This window comes from Stegostoma tigrinum, chromosome 3, assembly GCF_030684315.1.
Source record: "Stegostoma tigrinum isolate sSteTig4 chromosome 3, sSteTig4.hap1, whole genome shotgun sequence".
NCBI lineage: Eukaryota > Metazoa > Chordata > Chondrichthyes > Orectolobiformes > Stegostomatidae > Stegostoma > Stegostoma tigrinum.
In genome coordinates this window covers 112,663,935-112,684,499 of record NC_081356.1, presented here as the reverse complement: position 1 = coordinate 112,684,499, position 20,565 = coordinate 112,663,935, and the positions used below count along the sequence as shown (strand labels likewise).

At 42.1% G+C, this 20,565-nt stretch overlaps 2 protein-coding genes across 2 annotated transcripts in view; both read right to left on the bottom strand.

The window, feature by feature from the left end:
- LOC132209501 (ufm1-specific protease 2-like) overlaps nt 1-11,302 on the bottom strand; it is a 100,418-nt gene extending 89,116 nt beyond the window's left edge. Inside the window, exons 1-4 of the mRNA XM_059645016.1 lie at nt 11,179-11,302; nt 6,841-6,960; nt 5,608-5,767; nt 29-105 (exon numbers count right to left, since the gene is read on the bottom strand). Of these exons, the coding sequence (XP_059500999.1) occupies nt 29-105; nt 5,608-5,767; nt 6,841-6,960; nt 11,179-11,302 (481 nt within the window). The remainder of the gene's footprint in view (nt 1-28; nt 106-5,607; nt 5,768-6,840; nt 6,961-11,178) is intronic.
- A 1,608-nt stretch (nt 11,303-12,910) lies between these two features.
- The window catches only part of LOC132209500 (ufm1-specific protease 2-like), a 32,899-nt gene continuing 25,244 nt past the window's right edge, over nt 12,911-20,565 (bottom strand). The window contains exons 6-8 of the mRNA XM_059645015.1: nt 19,425-19,617; nt 13,269-13,412; nt 12,911-13,084 (exon numbers count right to left, since the gene is read on the bottom strand). Coding sequence (XP_059500998.1) covers nt 12,911-13,084; nt 13,269-13,412; nt 19,425-19,617 — 511 coding nt within the window. The remainder of the gene's footprint in view (nt 13,085-13,268; nt 13,413-19,424; nt 19,618-20,565) is intronic.

The following is a 20,565-nucleotide window of genomic DNA, read 5'->3' as shown; positions in this document are numbered from 1 at the left end:
AGAAGAATGAATTAAATCATCAACTTACAGATCACAAACTTTGAAATCACAACTGGGGTTCCTTGTTCTTCAAAATGAGTACTAAGATCCACTGGTTTATTAGCCCTGTGAAAGTAAAACATTTTATTTGCTTTTTACAAACTGCTATGTTTTTGGGAAAGAGAAAATCAGTCAGGAGGAAGGAAATGACAGATCCAAACCTGAGGATGGGGAGGGTGAACATAGGCTTTTGGGAGGCTTTGGGGAATCAACAGGAGGGAAAGACCAGCTATAATCAGTAGAGGAGTAGACCAAGTTCCTCTTGGGCTAGCAGCTCCAAACCCCCTTTATTTGCTGGATGACATAATAATTCAAACATTTCATCCTAGGACCTTTAAAGAAGCGCTAGTGAGATTGTTAATATGTTAGTTTTAATTTTCCAAAGCTTTAAGATCAGGGATAGTTTCTTTTAGATTGGAAAATATCAAATGACTCTTCTACTGTAAAAGGAGGGCAGGTGGTGGGGGGGTGGAGAGGAGCATCCAGAGAGCAAGAAGCTACAGACCAGCCAAATTAACGTCTGTCCAAGGGAACATGTTAGATGCTGTTATTAAAGGCACGAGAGTAGGGCACTTGGATAAGTGCATGGTAATCAGGCAGAGCCATCATGGTGTCATCAAAGGGAAATCATGTTAATTAATTTACTGGAGTTCTTTGAAGAAATAACTTGTGTTGTGGATAAAGGGGAACCTGTGGATTTATTATGTTTAAATTTCCAGAAGGCATTTGATAACGTGCCACTTCAAAGATTGGTTTTCATAAAGGGAGAAGATACTCAGCAATAGGAAAACAATGAATAGAAATGGAATTTAAAAAAACATCTTTCAGTGAAGAGTTGGCAACAGGAACAAATTCTCAAATAGTTGCCTTTAAGTTGTAGTTTGTTAGAATTTGTAAAAAAAAATCTACTTATGCATTTATGAGCAGGAATAAGCCATTCAGCCACTTGACCCTGCTCTGACATTCAATTGTATTAGAGCTGATTTGGCAGCGACATCAAATCCCCATTCTCGCCTGCTCCTGAGGATCTTTCATCACGGTGCTTATTAAGGATCTATCCAGCTCTGCCTTAAAAATGCTCAAGGTTTCTAGTTCTACCTGCTTTTCTAGAAAAAATCTTCATACCCTGTGAGAGAGAAAAGATTACCTCTCTTCTGTTTTAAAAGGGTGATCAGCGACTGAGACACCGAGTTATAGATTCGCTGATAGGAGCAAATATCCTCTCCACGTCAAGACCCCTGTTAAGACTCCTGTCAAGTTTTTTGTGTCAATCAAGTCACTTCTTAATTTTCTAAACTCTAGCAGTGACTAGCTTGGTCTTTCCTCGTAAGACAACCTGCCATTTTCCAGATATCAGTTTGGTAAACCCTCTCTGAATTGCCTGCGATATATTTATATCCTTCCTTAAATGAGGTGACCAACTCTATGCAAAGTACTCCATATGTGATCTTCCTAGTGCCCTCAATAACTGAAGAATAACTTCCCTATTTTTACATTCAAGTCCACTTGTGATATTATTCCATTAACTTTCCTAATTACTTGTTGTACCTATATACTAATCTTTTGTGATTCATGCATCTCAGAACTCTGCAATCTCTTACTGAACAGATAACTGCTCCTTCTTCATGGCAAAATAGACAGTTTCATAATTTCCCAGAGATAGTAGGAACTACAGATGCTGGAGAATCTGAGATAACAAAGTGTAGAGCTAGAGGAACACAGCAGGTCAAGCTGCATCAGAGGAGCAGGAAGGCTGACGTTTCGTGGTCTCGGCCTGAAACATCAGCCTTCCTGCTCCTTTGATGCTGCTTGGTCTGCTGTGTTCATCCAGCTCTACACCTTCATATTTTCCCACATTGGTCTCCATTTGCCACATCTTTACTCATTTACCTATCAACATATTTTCTTGACATCATCATGTCCTCTTCACAAATTGCTTTCCTATATCTTTCTGTTGTCAGTAGGTTTGATAAATATATCTCCAGTCTCATCGTCTAAGTCATTTATATAGATTGTAAACATTTGAGGTCCCAGCATCAAACGTTGTGAAATGTCACTCATTACATTTTGCCAACCTGAAAAATACCCATTTACCTCTGCCTCATGTAAGCCTACCAATCTTCTATCTGTGTCAATATACTGTCCTTACACGGTAAGACCATAAGACATAGAGCAGTATTAGGACATTCGGCCCATCAAGTTTGCTCCATTGTCTGATCATAGCTGATGTGTTTTTCAATTCCATTCTTCTGTGTCTCCCATGTTCCTTTACTAATCAAGAGCTTATCTATCTCTGTCTTAAAGACACTCAGTGATTTGGCCTCTACAGCCCTCTGTGGCAATGAGCTCCTCAGATTCACTACTCTCTAGGGAGTCATGGTGGCTCAATGGTTAGCACTGCTGCCTCACAGCACCAGAGATCTGGGTTTGATTCCACCATCAGGCAAATGTCTGTGTGGACGTTGCACATTCTCCCCATGCCTGCGTTGGTTCCCTCCGGGCGCTTTGGTTTCCTCCCATAGACTACAGGTGAGCAGTTTAGTTGGATTGTAGTATCCAGAGACATGCAGGCTAGATCAATTAGCCATGAAAAATGCAGGGTTACAGGGATTGTGGAGGTGTGTGGGATACTTTCCAGAGGGTCAGTTTGGGATCAATGGGCTGAGTAGCCTACTTAAATACTGAATATATTGATATTAAAGAGAGTTCATTCTGCCGTTTTGCTGTTTGTTGGTAATCATAATATCTTTAATATCGGTACACTCAGACAATGAAGGCCATCAGGTTAACTAACGTTCAGCACCATTCACAACTCCTCAGGTAATGAAGCAGTCTCTGTCCAAATGCAGCACAATTGGGCAATATCCAGGCGTAGGCTGACAAATGGCAAGTAACATTCACACCACAAATGCCAGACAATGACCATCTCCAATAAGGACAATTTAATCACTGTCCAACCACACTCATGAAGCTGAAACCATCCAGAATAAAATAGCCCACTTGATTGACACTGTGTTCACAAACATGCAGTCACTCCACAACCAACCGTCCCCCCCCTCCACCCCCAACCCACCACCCCGGATACTCTGTTGTAGCAGTGTGCACTATCTAGAAGAAATACTGAAGAAATTCACTAAAGATCTTCAGCCTGCATCTTCCAAGCCCAAGACATTGCCATCTAATAGGACAATGGCAGAAGATACCTGGGAATACCATCATCTGCAATTTTTCATCCAAGTCACTCATCATCCTGGCTTGGAAATATATTGCTGTTCCTTTACTTAGTTGGGACAAAATCCTGAAATTCCCTCCCTAAGGGCATTGTGGGTCAGCCTATAGCACATCTACTGCAGTGGTGCAAGAAGGCAGTTCAGCACTACCTTCTCAAGGGCAAGTAATGAGCAATAAATTCTGGTCCGGCAAGCATACTCACAACTCCTGTGTGAATTCAAAAAAACATTAAAACTTCAGAATGCTACAGAGGGGGAGACTTGCGTGACATCGTCCATGATTCACAAAATGCTGTCATTCAGGTTCAGTGAATAACAGGGAAAGCAAATGAAATTGTGGCTTTTATTTCAAAGGAAAAATAAATATGAACATAGGAAGTTTCTGCTAAAGCTATACAATGTACTCATCAGACCACAACTGGAATAATGTGAACAGTTTGGCCCCTTTAGTTAATGCAAGCTATACTGACATTGGAGATAATGGGAACTGCAGATGCTGGAGAATTCCAAGATAACAAAATGTGAGGCTGGATGAACACAGCAGGCCAAGCAGCATCTCAGGAGCACAAAAGCTGACGTTACGGGCCTAGACCCTTCATCAGAGGGCCGAAACGTCAGCTTTTGTGCTCCTGAGATGCTGCTTGGGCTGCTGTGTTCATCCAGCCTCACATTTTGTTATACTGACATTGGACACAGTCCTGAGAAGGTTCACTGCACTGACTCCCAGCTATGGAGGGATATCTGATGTGGAAAGGTTAAGTAGATTGCACCTGTACTCACTGGAATATAAAAGAATGAGAGACATCCTTAGTGAAACATGCAAGATTCTTAGGTGACTTGGCAGGGTAGGAGGAGAAAGGTTGTTTCCCCTGGTAGGACAGTCTCTGGCTAGAGAGGATAATCTCAGAAAAAGGTTGAGGCTGAGAACAGGAGAAATTTCCTTTCTAGGAAGGTTAAGAATCTGTGAAATTCGTTACCACAGAATGCTTTTGAGGATGGGTTGTGAAGAACATTCATGGGCAGATTTTTAATCAGTAAGGGAATCAAGGGTATTGGGGAAAAGTTGGGAAAATGGAATTGATGATTATCAGATAAGCCATGATTTCACTGAATGGTGGAATGGACTATTCATCTATTAATCAGCTTCTCCATAGCTGAGTAAAAACGAACCACTGGAGACTGAAAATGTTTCAGTTAATGCAAAGCCATCACAGCAGCTCATTCTCTTCCTCCACTTAATTTCCTTACATAGATAAGCTGCAGAGCTGGGCTGAGAGGTGGCAAATGGAGTTTAATGCAGACAAGTGTGAGGTGGTGCACTTTGGTAGGAGTAACCGGAAGGCAAAGTACAGGGCTAATGGTAAGATTCTTAGTAGTGTAGATGAGCAGAGAGATCTCGGTGTCCATGTACACAGATCCTTGAAAGTTGCCACCCAGGTTGACAGGGCTGTTAAGAAGGCATACAGTGTTTTAGCTTTTATTAGTAGAGGGATCGAGTTCTGGAACCTAGAGGTTATGGTGAAGCTGTACAAAACTCTGGTGCGGCCGCACTTGGAGTATTGTGTACAGTTCTGGTTACCGTATTATAGGAAGGATGTGCAAGCTTTGGAAAGGGTGTAGAGGAGATTTACTAGGATGTTGCCTGGTATGGAGGGAAGATCTTACGAGGAAAGGCTGAAGGACTTGAGGCTGTTTTCATTAGAGAGAAGAAGGTTGAGAGGTGACTTAATTGAAACATATAAAATAATCAGTGGGTTAGATAGGGTGGAATAGGGAGAGCCTTTTTCCTAGGATGGTGATGGCGAGCACGAGGGAGCATAGTTTTAAATTGAGGGGTGAAAGATATAGGACAGATGTCAGAGGTAGTTTCTTTACTCAGAGAGTAGTAAGGGAATGGGACGCTTTGCCTGCAACGGTAGTAGATTCGCCAACTTTAGGTACATTTAAGTCATCATTGGACAAGCATATGGATGTACATGGAATAGTGTAGGTTAGATGGGCTTGAGATCGGTATGACAGGTCGGCACAACATCGAGGGCCGAAGGGCCTGTACTGTGCTGCAATGTTCTATGTTCTATGTTCCTCAATCACCTAATTCTGGCACTCACAAAAGTGCTAAAATATCTCGGCTCTTAAAGTGGAGCACAAACCTTTTCTCACAATTTACCATAAATTTGTCAAATCGCATTCAAAATGTGCACTAGTTATAGATATACATATGTACATATATCATTATGCATGAGTCTTAACTCATTCTAGCCATTTACATTCTTACATACAGTGAAATCAGGCCAAAACACAATTCATAATGATCATATTACTTGTATGTTTTGCTTACTGAACTTCCATCGTGGTACATGGAATATTAAACATTTTTAGTAGTTCGTCCACCCCTTCAGGCTCAAGCCATCCTTTCGTTAACACGCTGTCGAGGAATTTATCACCAGCCATCAACATCTGAAAATACAGATTGAACACAGCTTTGAAATGAGCAATTCCTGGAAGATAGATAATCATAATTAGCAGAAACCGTGGATCACACTTTAATGCTTCGAATTATATTCATTTCATAGGAAATTATTTAAAATCTAGACTATTAAATGTGCAACTCAAGCGACTGATCTGATTTTTCCAGTTTGTAGATTGGTGAATAAATTTTAATTGATCTGATATCTCATCTTGGCCCTGGGTATGGGCCACATTGAGGAAAACAGTGGGCCCACTGGATTTTCCTTACTTCATGCAAAAGTTGGTGTCATTTTTACCAATTTCTCGGAGTGAGTATCACTGCTACTATAGTGCTTGTTACGTTCCAGGAATCCAATGAACCTCCTGAATTAATTACTATACTAGTTTCAATATGCAAAAGAGAATTAGACAATTGTTTAAGACCCTCAAGCAAAAATGCATGATAGGCCATCTGGGTGGTGTCCTTTGCAGATTTGCTTGTTCTACAGTGGTTCCACTGGAGGCGACTGAAGAATGAATAGGAAATGTTCCTATTAATTCACCTTCTGTGGAAAGTGGGTGGGGTGCTCCTCTTGACTCCAGTACCACTGGGTGTACTCTACTCTCTTGTAACTTTTCCATGGAATGGAGTTCAGGAACATATTGAGATTCTCAGTCTCCATGACCTTATTCCCCGTTTGTCTATGAATGACTGTGATATTTCACTGTGTACTGAGAGTTAGGTCTCAGATTTCGGTCTCCAATGCCTCCTGCCCTCCAGCTCCAATCCTGAACCCACTAAATTTCCAGACATAGAACAGAGTAGAATCCCTACAGTGCAGAAAGAGGCCATTCAACCCATCAGGTCTGCACTGACCATCTGAAGAGCATCCCACCCAATTCCTATAACCCTACACTTCCCATGGCTAACCCACCTAGCCTGCACATCTTAGGTCTTGGAAATCCACACAGACACAGGGAAAACACACAAACTCCACATAGTCACCCAAGACTGAAGTCGAACCCTGACTTCTGGCACTGCGAGACAGTTATATTAACCACTGTACCACCATGCCACACTATGGCTGGAAGAGTTGGTGACCCCACACTCACACCACCTTACCCAATTCCATGTATTCAACCATCCAAGGTCCAATCTTCTGATTGCCTCTTTTCAACGTGTATGCCAACCACCAGGAAATCCATTCAGCAGATCTGCAATTCCCTAGATTCTGGCTGTACTCTGCACCAATTTAACATTGAGGTTGCATTTGTTCAAGGAGCTGTGGCAGAACTTGAGTTAATGAGAATCAGGGGTGGGGGTTAACTTGCCACTGGTTGGAGTCATACCTGGCATCAAAGGAAAATAGCTATGCTAGTTCGAGGTCAGACTTTTCAGGACATTACGGCAGGAGTTCTTCAGGGTAGTCAGGAAAAATTGGGGAATTTACATGCAGCTCTGCAAGTGAGTGCAGCTGTACATCAAGTGCAAGTGTGACAAAATGTGTCTTTAAGAGGGATTTGTTCTGTTTTATTTCTCCTGAAAGCAAACTTTGTAAGACTGGTATCAAACTGTCTGCTCTATACACTGCAGTGTAGCTAGCTTTGTTTGTTTTATAACTAAACAAAAGACAAATGAGTGGGTGAAGTCAGGCTCACACAGACCCAGGGTTTCCAGGTTCTGCTCTCAGTTGGTGCAGCTGGGATTTTGGAAGAAGTCACAGTTCTCTCTGCTGCTGCAAAAGCTTGTGTTCTCTCCTCATTGGTGGGTTTGTGTTTTTTGGGTTATCCTTTTGATTTGCCTTTACCAAAAGTATTTATAGGATGTTGCTATTTTGGAACAGTTATGGGGATGATAAATAAATGGGTTTGGTTAAATAACATATTATTTTGTTAAGTGTTTCAAAAGTGTTACTGTTAAGCAAATTTTTAAGAACTTTTATGTTGTCTCTATTTTAATTGTCGTGGCAGAATAAAGTGGGTTTTGCTTAAAGCCCAGTAGTTTGACCAATTGAAACACATTGAGAAAACAATGCCTTACACTTACGTTTAAATAAGAAAACACCTTGAACTGTTCTGAAGGAATTTGATCTGGTCCATAACACACATCTCTGGAATTTGGTCAGTGGGGAGACAAAGTGTGCATTTTGTACTTAATTCTACACCCTCCGCTATATAAACTTAACAGTTAACAAGCTGATTGACCTAAACCAGTTTTGTAGAAACAAACCCATTGTATAAATTGAAGGAACTTTAGTGCATCTATCCTGTATTTATTAACTGTGAATCTTTGGAGTTTGGTCAGTGGGGAGTTAGATGAGTGAGGAGAGGGTGTGCTTGTCTGCTTGTTTGCATTTACTGTCGCTCTTTCTCCCACCTTTCTGTGTAGGTGTTGGATCTTGCTCCACTACAGAGAAAGGAGCTGGGAAATAAGCCATAACAGTTCTGTAACATTGAGTGAACACAACATCAAGGCATCTCAGAACACAGATTTGTAAGTGTGAATTACTCTTTTCTACTTTTGCCTAAGAGTGTGGCTCTTTCTTTCCAGTTGTCTGAAAAGTAAAGCTCTTTAAATCTAATAATATATGTCAGGGGAGCCCAAGCTGGTGTTTTGTATCATCATGTGGGAACTCTGAGATGCTTGTGGCTGCCTGGATGTTGTTGCCAGTTTGAACAGCTTGAGTGCCCACTCTTGGAACTTGAGCTTTGGCTAGAGATGTAAGGCTATATGGTTAGCATGTTTATGAGGTGGTCGGCCTGCAGACTATGGAGCTGTTGGCAGAGAGAGAATGGATGACATCACCGAGATATGGTTGAGGGAGGGCTAGGCCTGACAACCGAACATTCTGGAGTGTTAGATCTTCAGGAACGGTTTAATAGAGGAGTTGGTGTTGCATTATTAGTTAAGATGTAGTAAGGAGAGACAATACCTTGGAATGAGAACTTGTGGATGTAGTTTAGAGTGAAAAAAAGGGTCAGTCACACTACAGGAAGTGTATTAGAGGCAAACAAACAGTCAATGGGCAATAGAAGAGTATATATGTATTCAATTCATAGACATGTATCAACAAATCATAGGTAATTATATGAAGGGATTTCAACTTTCTGGATGTTAATTAGGAAATTTATTGTATAAATAATTTAGAGAGGATGGATTTCTTGCAATGCATCCAGGAGAACGTTTACATCAACATGCCAAAGGTCTAACAATGAACAGTGCAGGGTTGCATAGAATTCTGGGGGATGAAGACATTTAGGTAGTTGAGGTGGCAATGGGGTCGATTTTAGCAATAGCAACCTCAACGCGGTATATTTTAAGTTTCTTGTGGAAAAAGAAAAAGACAGTCTGCAAAAAGAGTTTTAGTAGGGGAAAGGCATTTTATTAAAATGAAGCAGAGTCAGGCCAGAGTAGTACAGGAACAGCTACTTGTGTGAAATCTATAGCAGAACAGTGGTGGGGGTGGCAAAATATTAAAATGGAAATTGAGAGAGTACAGGCCCAACACTGTTGGGGTAAAATGTTGCAGCAACAAACTCAGAGAACCCTAAATGTCTAAGAATACTCAGGACTGGATAAGAAGGGAAAGAAAGGCATAAAATGAGCAAATCAGAAGAGGTTCTTTGGAATGCAGAAAGCATAGGTATAAAGTATTGATTGTTAAGAAAGCAACTGGAAGACTAAAGAGGGGCATGAAAAAACACAGGTAGGTAAAATTAGGGAGCATTCCAAGATATTCTGTAAGTACATTAAGGAGAAGAGGATAACCAGAGGAACAGGAAGATCCATTAGACAATCTGTATGTGGAGCTGAAGGATGTTACTTCTGTTATTCACTTGGGAGAAGGAAGATATAGGTACAGAATTTTGGGAGATGGCAGAAAAGTCCTTGAGCAGAATAACACAGGAAATGCGGAAGTTTTGGAAGTTTTGGCAGGCTTAGAAGTGGACAAAAGCCCTGGCCTGGATGAGTTCCATCCCAGCTTCCTAAGGGAGATGAGGAAGGAAATTGCAGGGGCTCTGATCCAATTTTAATTCCTCTCTGGCTACAGTGGAGCGATGAGAGAACTGAATGACAGCTAATGTGGCTTCACTTTGCAAGAAGGGTGATAGAGTTAAACCAGGGACTTACAGACCATTGAGTCTCACAACAGTGGCCATGGTTCTGAAGGAGATAATGACTCTTTGGTTAGAAGGCAAGCTTTGATCAGGGGTAGTCAGCATGACTTTGTCAGAGGGAGGTAATGCCTAAACAGTTTGATTTAGTTTTTCAAAGACGTGTATATATGAAGGTAGTGCAGTTGATGGGGTTCGTAGGGATTTCCACAAAGCCTTTAACAAAAACGTACGTGGGAGATTGATAAAGAAGGTAAAAATACATGGGATCTGGGGTAACTCGAACAGATGAATCTAAAATTGGCTCAGTGGTAGAAGATAGAATGTGGTGGTAAAAGAAAATGTGACGAGCCCAATGTCTGGTGGCATACCATAGGGTTCATGCTGAGTCCGTAATTGCTTGTGATATATATGAATTATATAAATGAGAATGCCATAGAGTCACAGAGTCCTACAGCACGGAGACAGGCCCTTTGGCCCAGACTGGTCCATGCAAAGAGTCCATCTGCGCTGACCCTGTTTCCCTGCACTTGGTCCATATCTTTCTAAACCTTTCCAAGTATTCATCCGAACGTGTTGTTAGTGTCCCCACCTCAACCACTTCCACTGGCTGCACGTTCTGTATTCCTACCACCCTATGTGTAAAAAAAGCTGTCCCTCAGGCTCCCATGTTTTCTTTCCCCTCTTATCTTAAACTGATGCCCTCTAGTCCTTGATTCCCTAACCATGAGAAGAAGGCTGAGTTCATTCACCCTATCCATGCCTTTCATGAACGTATACACTTCTATAAGACTCCCCCCCTCAGTCTCCAATGCTCTAAAGAAAAAAAATCCTAGCTTGTCTAATCTCTCCCTATAACTCAGTCACTTGAGTCCTAACAACACCCTTGTAATTTCGTCTGCACTCTTTCCAGTTTATTAACATCCTACCTATAGCAAAGCGATCAAAACTGAAACACAATAATCCAAGTGCAACCTCACCAATGTCCTGTATGACTGCAACGTAGCTTCCCAAATTCTATACTCAGTGCCCTGACTGATGAAGGCCAGTGTGCCAAAAGCCTTCTTCACTGCCCTCTCTACCTGTGACTCCACTTTCAGAGAATCTTGCACCTGAACTCCGAGGTCCCTCTGTTCCACTACTTTCCTTCAGGCTCTACCGCTTACTATGAAGCTCATACCTTGATTTGACTTTACAAAATGCAACACCTCACACTTAACTATATTAAACACCATTTGCCATTTCTCGGCCCACTTTCCCTGCTGATCAAGATCCTGTTGCAATTTCTGATAACCTTCCTCACAGTCCACGATACCGCCTATTTTAGTATAGTCTGCAAACTTACTAATCATGCCTGGTATATTTGCATCCAAGTCATTGATATAGATAACGTACAGCAACGTGCCCAGCACTGACCCCTGAGGCACACCATTAGGCACAAGGCTCCAGCCCCACAAGCATCCTTCCATTATTACTCTGTTTCCTACCATCAAACCAATTGTGTATCCAATTTACCAGTTCTCCCTAGATTCCATGTGATCTAACCTTCCATCGCAGCCTACCATATAGAATCTAATCAGTGTGGAGGAAATAAGTAAGTTTCTGGGTGACATGTAGATTAGCCAGCTGGCTAAGTTTAGGAAGAAGATCCTGGATTACAGGAAATGTAGACAGGTTGGTCGTGTGGGCAAATCAGTGGCAGATGGAATTTAACTCTGAAAATCTATTATCAAACATGTTATAACAGGGAACTTGGATAAGTTTGAGATAATCAGGCAGAACCAACATGGTCTTGTCAAAGGAAAGTCATTTTTGACTAATTTATTTGAGTTTTTTGAAGAAATAACTTGTGCTAAGAATAAAGAGGAACCAGTGGAAGGATTGTACTTAGATTTCCAGAAGGTATTTGATAAGGTGCCACATAAAAGATGATTCCAGAAAATAAAATAAAAGTAAGGAGTAACACATTGGCTAACAGAAAACAGAATATGAATAAATATGTATTTTTCAGGCTGGCAGAATGTCTTAGGCCGTGTTTCATAGGAGTCAGTGTTAGGGCCTCAACTCTTTCCAGTTTCTATAAATGATTTGGATGAGATAACTGAATACAATGTAGCTAAATTTGCTGAGATACAAAAATAGGAATGAAAATGAATTGTGAAGGGGGCATAGGAGCCTACAAGGAGTTACAGATAGGTTAAGTCAGTTGGCAAAGATCTTGCAAATTGAGTACAATCTGAAAAAGTGTGAAATTGACCATGTTGGTAGGAAGATAAAAAAAGGAATCATTTTGGAGAGATCTGGGTGTCTTAGTCCGTAAATACAGAAGGTTAGTATGCAGGTCTAGAAGGTAGTCAAAAAAGCTAATCTGTCTTATCATGAGGGGAATTGAATGCAATTGAAAGGAGGTTCATGGTTTTTATGCCTAGCCAGGGCATTGGTGAGGCCACATCCTGAAGCACTATGTATGGTAATGATCACTGTACAGGGGGATGTTAATTTGTTGGAAGCAGTTCAGAAAAGGTTTATGAGACTCATACCTGGAATGGGCGATTGCCTTATGAGGAAAGACTGGACAGGCTAGCCCTGTGCCCTCTGGGGTTTAGATGAGTCAGAAGTGACTTAGTTGAAACATGTAAGACTCTGAGAGGACTTGACTTGTGGAGGCTGGAAGGATGTTTCCTCTTATGGGAGAATGTGTAACTAGTGATCAGAGTTTAAAACTAAAGGCTTGCTGATTAAGAGAGAGCAATGGGAATTTTTTTTTCTTTCAGAGGGTTGCGAGTCTTAGGAATTCCTTTCCTAAAAAAGGCAGTATATTTTAAATATTTTATGGCAGAGGTACATAGATTCTTGATTATCAAGAGAATGAAAAATTATTGAGGTATTGCAGGAATGCAGAGTTGAAAGTAAATTGAGATCAGCCAAGATCTTGTTTAATGGGTTCAAAGGGTCTGAACAGCCTACTCTTCTCCCTTGTTTGTATGTTCATAGTTTCTTTTTTCAGAAATGCAAATTGTGCTTTTCAAAGATTACCCTAGGCAAATATGAACAACAGTTATATTAATTTAAAAGAATTATCCTACAATTTGCAACTCTGTAACTATAGGCACAGGCTTGTCGATGTACCCCTGAATGTTAAACCAGGAGATGATGACTTGCAAACAACGATACAGTCCACCCCAATCACTGTCATGTTCATGGTCTTGTAGGCAATGATGAAAGGTATAGAATCCGTGCACGAGGGAAACCTGTTCCAAAGTAATAAAACATAAAACATTGAAGCTGAAAGTGCATGTAACTGAATCGCAATTTTTTTTCCTTAACTTGCAGCCTACTGATACAATATAAATGCTTTAAAAGGCAAATTCTTCTTTTTAATGTCTATTTTGCTTTACTTAAACAATATACAGTATTGCAGATGTAGATGTATACCTTGAACTCATCAGGGTTGGGAGCAGGAATGTATTTATGTATATTTCTCAGATACAAAGATTTCACTTCGTCGCTTGGAAAAAGATAAGCCATAGGACGGCGGAGGAAGGGTTTATTCTCTAGGCCAAGTTCAGCATGCAACTCCTGTACACATCGAAAAATGTACTATTTTTAATTGTAAGATCCTTAGGTCATCAATTAATGATTATTATTTTACAAACTATAAAAACAGTTTTAACCTAGAATTACAACCAAAAATCCATAAGGTTCTAAATTCTGCAATAACATGGTTATTCTTACCCAGGGATGCCTAACCTGAAGAAGTTACCCTCCTCCCTCCGGACCAACCTCAGGGAATCTCTCTCCCATTGCAACTGTCTTGTACTCTCTCCACCTATCTTCTTTACTCTCCATCTTCGGTCCACTTCCCCCTCTCTCCCTATTTATTCCAGTTCCCTCTCCCCATCCCCCTCTCTGATGAAGGGTCTAGGCCCGAAACGTCAGCTTTTGTGCTCCTGAGATGCTGCTTGGCCTGCTGTGTTCATCCAGCCTCACATTTTATTATCTTGGAATTCTCCGGCATCTGCAGTTCCCATTATCTCTGATACTATTTTAACCTCACTGCGAAGCCTCTTCCAGGGATGCCTAACCTAAAGAAGTTACCCTCCTCCCTCCGGACCAACCTCAGGGAATCTCTCTCCCATTGCAACTGTCTTGTACTCTCTCCACCTATCTTCTTTACTCTCCATCTTCGGTCCACTTCCCCCTCTCTCCCTATTTATTCCAGTTCCCTCTCCCCATCCCCCTCTCTGATGAAGGGTCTAGGCCCGAAACGTCAGCTTTTGTGCTCCTGAGATGCTGCTTGGCCTGCTGTGTTCATCCAGCCTCACATTTTATTCTCTTGTTCTTACGATAGTCTAGTTAAAAACAGCCAGATATCTTGTGCTACTAAAACTGCTGCGCTACAAATGGTAAGAACTTTCAACTTCTGGAGTGGCATGAACATAACAAATTCCTGTAGAAAATACAATGACTGAAGCTCTGTGCTATCCTGTTTCTTGGCTAAGATGTCCTGTCACACCCAAATATCCACACGTGACAGAAATCAGTAAAGTATAAAGCATAGGATACATTTAAAATGGTGGACAGGCATGGCCTTTTGCAATGAGCTGCAGTCTCTGTGAAACTGATAAATTAAAAAGTGAATTGGTAGATTGGCAGGTAGATGGGCAATGAGTTCAGTACAGTGAAGTATAGATTACACATTTTGGTAGGAATAATACTTAAATAAGAGGTACAATTCTAAAAGGGGTGCAGGAACAGAAGGACTTGGGTGTATGTGTGCACAGATCATTGGAAGTTGCAGTACAGGTAGAGAAAGCAGTAAGTAAAGCATACAGGATGCTCAGATTTATTAATAGGGGAATAGCATAGAAAAGCAAGTAGGTGATGTTGAACTTGTACAAGACACTTGTTAGACCTCAGCTGGAGTATTGTGTACAGTTGTGGGTGCCACGTTATACGAGGGATATGAATGCATTGGAGAGAGTGTGGAAGTGATTTACAACAATGGTTCCAGGGATGAGGAACTCCATGGAGGGATTGAAGAAATTGGACCATTCTCCTTGGAGATAAGAGTAAGGGGAGATTTGATAGAGGTTTTCAAAATTTTGAGCAGGCTTGATGGATTAGAAAGCGAGAAACTTTTTTTAATCACCCGTGTTACACTGGCTGGGCCAGCATTTATTGCCCATTTCCAGGTGCCCTTGAAATGTTGGTGGTCAGCTGCCTTCTTAAACAGCTGCAGTCCATGTGCTGTAATACTGTGTGGGATGGGATTCCAGAATTTTCACCCAACGATGGTGAAGGTACGGTAATGTATTTCCAAGTCAGGATGGTGACGGACCTGGAGGGGAACCTGCAGATTGTGATGTTCCTATGCATCTGCTGCACTTGTCCTTCTAGATAGAAGTGGTTGTGTGTTTGGAATGTGCTGTCTAACAACCAAGCCATGCCGAACATAATCCCAAACTACATTAGCCCCAGTTGCCTGTTCCTGGCCCATGTCCCTCCAAACCTTTTCTATTCATATATCTGTCCAAATGACTTTTAAACATTGTAATTTTACCTACAACAGCCACTTTGTGGGAAGCTCATTCCACATCTTCTGTGTAAAACATTTGTTTCTCGTGTCTTTTTTAATTTTCCTCTCACCTTGAGTGTTGTTGGAACTGCACCCATTCAGCCAACTGGGGAATATTCCATCACACTTTTGACTTACGTTATAACAATAGTGGACAGGCTCTGGGGAGTCAGGATGTGAGTTACTCGCTACAGTCTTCCTAGCCTCAGACCTGCTTCCATAGTTCAGTCCAGGTGAGTTATGGTCATTGGAGACAGGATTCAGCAATGGTAATACCATTGAATGTCAACATTTGGTGATTAATTTCTCATTGAGATGGTCTTTGCCTGGAATTTGTGTGGCATGACTCTAACTTGTCAGCTATCAGCCCAGGCCTGGGTATTGTCTAGATCTTGTTACATTTGAACATGGTCTGCTCCAGTGTCTGAGAAGTCATAGATGGCATTTAACATCGTGCAATCATCAGCGAACATCCACATTTCTGACCTCATGATGGAGGGAACGTCATTGATGAAGCAGCTGAAGATGGTTGGGCCTAAGCCGCTATCCTGAGGAACTCCTGCAGAAATGTCCCGGAGCTGAGATGACTGATCTCCAACAACCATGACTGTGTTCCTGTGTGTCAGGTGTAACTCCAGCCTGTAGAAATATTTCCTCTGATTCCCTTGGTTCCAGTTACGTTAGGGCTCCTTGATGCAGCACTCAGTTGAAAACAGCCTAGATATCAAGGGCTTTCCTTCTCACCTCACCTCAGCAATCTTTCTTTTGATGTTTGAAATGTGCCTGTAATGAGGTCTGGTGCTGAGTGGCCCTGAAGGAATGAAAAATGGGCATCACTGAGCAGGTGCTGCTTGATGGAAGTATTGATAACACCTTCCATTACTGTACTGATGATCAAGAGTAAACTGATTGGGCGGTAAATGACTGGATTAGATTTATCCTGCTTTTTGAGAACAGGACATGCCTAGGCAAATTTTCACCTTGTCAGGTAGGTGCCAGTTTTGTAGCTATACTAGAACAGCATGGCTAGGAGAGTGGCAAGCTCTGAAGCACAATCCTTCAGTATAGAATGCTAGATAACAAAGTGTGGAGCTGGATGAACACAGCAGGCCAAGCAGCATCTTAGGAGCACAAAAGCTGACGTTTCGGGCCTAGACTCTTCATCAGAAAAGGGGGAGAGGGAGAGGGTTCTGAAATAAATAGGGAGAGAGGGGGAGGCAGATCAATAATGGAAGGAGGAGAAGATAGGTGGAGAGACAGACGTGTTAAAGAGGTGGGGATGGAGCCAGTGGAGGTGAGTGTAGATGGGGAGGTAGGGAGGGGATAGGTCAGTCCGGGGAGGATGGACAGGTCAAGTGGGTGGGATGAGGTTAGTAGGTAGGAAATGGAGGTGCGGCTTGAGGTGGGAGGAGGGGATAGGTGAGAGAAAGAACAAGTTAGGGAGGCAGGAATGAGCTGGGCTGGTTTTGGGATGCAGTGGGGGGAGGGGAGACTTTGAAGCTTGTGAGATCCACATTGATACCATTGGGCTGCAGGGTTCCCAAGCGGAATATAAGTTGCTGTTCCTGCGACTTTTGGGTGGCATCCTTGTGGCACTGCAGGAGGCCCAGGATGGACATGTCATCTGAGGAACGGGAGGGGGAGTTGAAATGGTTCGCGACTGGGAGGTGCAGTTGTTTATTGCGAACCGAGCATAGGTGTTCTGCAAAGCGGTCCCCAAGCCTCCACTGGGGTTGGGAGGGAGGCGGGGGAGTTGCGCTTCTTGAAGAACGAAGACATCTGGGATGTACGGGAGTGGAGTCCCTCATCCTGGGAGTAGATACGGCGGAGGCGGAGGATTTGGGGATAGGGAATGGAATTTTTGCAGGAAGATGGGTGGGAGGAGGTGTATTCTAGGTAGCTGTGGGAGATGGTGGGCTTGAAATGGAGGTAACAAAGTGTGGAGCTGGATGAACACAGCAGGCCAAGCAACATCTTATGAGTGCAAAGGCTGACATTTCGGGCCTAGACCTTGCTTTCTAGGTGGTTGCCTGCAATGGAGACAGATAGGCCCAGGAAGGTGAGGAATGTGTTGGAAATGGTCCAGTTAAACTAGAGATTGGGGTGGATGCTGTCAGGTTCCATAACCTTTGCAGGAACAAGTCTTCTAATTCATTTCTTGATATCATGTGGAGTGAATCGAGTTGGTTGAAATCTGGCATCTGCAATGCTGGAAACCATTGGTGGAGGCAGAGATGGATTATTCACTAGACACCTCTGTCTGAAGATTGCTGTAAATGCTTCAGTCTCATCTTTTACACTGATGTTCTAGGCTCTTCCATCATTGATGATTGGGTATTTGTGGAACCTTCTCCTCCAGTGGATCGTCAAATTTCTCCACCATTCACAACTGAATGTGGCAGGACTGCAGAGCCCCTCATTTTTAGGTATGCCTGGTGCGGATCCTGGCATGCCCTGCATTTTACATGGATCAGGGTTGATCCCCTGACTTGATGATAATGTGAAGGTGGGACTTTGTCTCTTCAAGGGCTGTGCATTGTCACTCTACCAATACTGTCATGGAGAAATGCATCTGCAGCTGGCACATTGGTAAGGATGAGGTCAATATGTATTCCCTCTTGTTGGTTGCCTGTCCTCAGGGCCTGGCCAGCTTAATCAGTAGTGCTGTTGCTGAGCCACTCTAGATATTGAAATTTCGCAACCAGAGAACATTCTGCTACCCTCAGTTCTTCCTCCAAGTGTTGTTTAAAATGGAGTAGTGCTGACTTATCAGCCGGGTGAGGCTGGTATATGGTAATAAACAGAAGATGTCCTTGTTATGTTTAACCTCATACCATGGGGCTTCATGGGGGTCTGGGTCAATGTTGAGGACTCTCAGGGCAAATCCCTCTTCCCATATACCACTGCGCCACCACCTCTGCTGGGTCAATCCTGCTAGTGGGACAGGAATTATCCAGGGCTGGTGATGATGATGTCTGGGACATTGTCTGTAAGGTATGATTCTTTGAGTATGACTATTTCAGTCTAGACTCTGAGACAGCGCTCCCAATTTTGGCACGAGCCGCTCAATGTTAATAAGGAAAACTTTGCAGGTTCGACAGTTCTGCTTTTGTCATTATCATTTCCGGTGCCTAAGTTGATGACAGGTAGTCCATCTGGTCTCATTTCATTATCGAAACGTCATAGCGATTATACAGTTGGATGGCTTCCTAGGCCATTTCAGAGGGCAATTAAGTGACAACCACATTGCTGTGGATCTGGAGTCACATGTCAGTCAGATCAGGTAACAAAGGTCGATTTCCTTCCCTGAACCAGATGGGTTTTCCTGATGATGGCAATGAAGCATTAGATTCTTAGCTCCAGATTTTATTGAATTCAGATTCTGCCATGGCAGGATTTGAACCTGAGTCCCCAAAACATGGGTGTCCCCTCCCCTAGGATTTCTGATCATAAAAGGAACACGAGGCCATAGATCTAAAGTGATGTGCATAAGAAGCAATGGTGAACCGAGACAAACTCTTCCACAACATTAGTGAAGCAGATGGGTTTTTCCCTGACAATCGATTCACGGTCGTCATCAGACTATTAATTCCAGAATTGTTTTTAAATTGAATTCAGATTGAAATTCGAACCAAGGTCCCCAGAGCATTACCTGTGTCTCTGGATTGACAATCCAGTGATAATACCACTCGGTCTAATCTCCCCTGAGAGCATGGTTTTGATTTCTGAGGCATTATCATGCTAAATCACATTTCCTATTATTAAACAATATAAGCACATTTTGGAAAGTGTAAAATGATGGGATGAGACCTTGTGTGACACCGTGGTATTGTTCTTACCGCTGGACCAGGAGATTTAATTCCCACCTGAACAGATTGATTAGAGAATAACTAAAATGATAGGATGTGCTGATTAGAAAAAGACAGAGCATCAAATAAATTGCTACGTTCAACATAGAGTAAATAATGGACAGACTGTATAAATAAAAAAAGTGACATGGACTGCATTCATACTTTCCGTTGTGGTTCCAAAATAGCATCACTGATTCCTGCAGGGTATATTACTGTTGTAAGCGTAGCTTTGTCTGGCAATTCAAAGTGGAATGGTTGTGGCATTGGGACAGTCTTTCCATTTGTATAATGCTGAATACATTTGTCCATCGCAGTTAGCTGCGCAATAATTGCTTCCACAAATTGATCCTGTACACTGTCAAAACCGTAATTTGCAGTTACTGTTAATGGTATATTGTAAACAATATGTTGTGAAACTATAGTTATTGTAAAATTACTTTATGAATTTGCTGGCTGGAAACAACTGAGTCTTTTTTTAAACAAAGTGGCTGAAGCCAAATTGCAAGATTTCCAAAATCATCTAAATATTTCCATCTCTGAAGGTTCGATATTCCAATATTCTCAAGTTCAAGCAACCCATCAGCAAAGCCTCACCAGAAACCCTTGCCTTTAAGTAGTATAAATGGGGGCTATCTCCTACTCATTAGCTAAGTATCCAGTCATTCACCTGAGCACTCAAATTGTGTGGAGACAAGCCATTAGATATAATCACTTTGACAATGGGACACAGATCAATACTAAAAACCTATTGATAATTGATAGAACTAGTATATGTTTAAGACAAGCAGTTTTTAACTCAAATTTACAGGATTCCTGTGTTTTCTTGTAAGAAATTCTGTCAGAAATCCATCTTCTAAATGAACACCCAGTAAAGGGCAGGTTGGGTAGTAAATAGACCTGGTTACAAGGGGCAAAGATTTTCATCGTAGAGATGAGAAACATGAATTGGGTCATTTCCCAATGTTACAATGCCACCTCTGTTGGCAGCCTCAACCCTGCAGCTTCAGGTAGAAAACAGGAGTGGACTGGATTCAGTACTGTCACTTCCTAAGGCAGGCTCAAGGTTTAGGTGGGTTAATGCTAAGGCCAGTAGGTTAAAAGAACCTCTTCCATTTGTTAGGATGTCAGCCCAGGTCTATAAATAAATTAAGGTGCCCTAACATTTACCATCTACTCCCTCATCTATTCTTCACCCCTCATCTCCTTCTCTCCTTAGTTAGCACCATAGCTCAATGCTTGTATCGCCCAGTCAACACATACACCCTCCACTTGCGTGCCCCCCCAACACATACACCCTCCACTT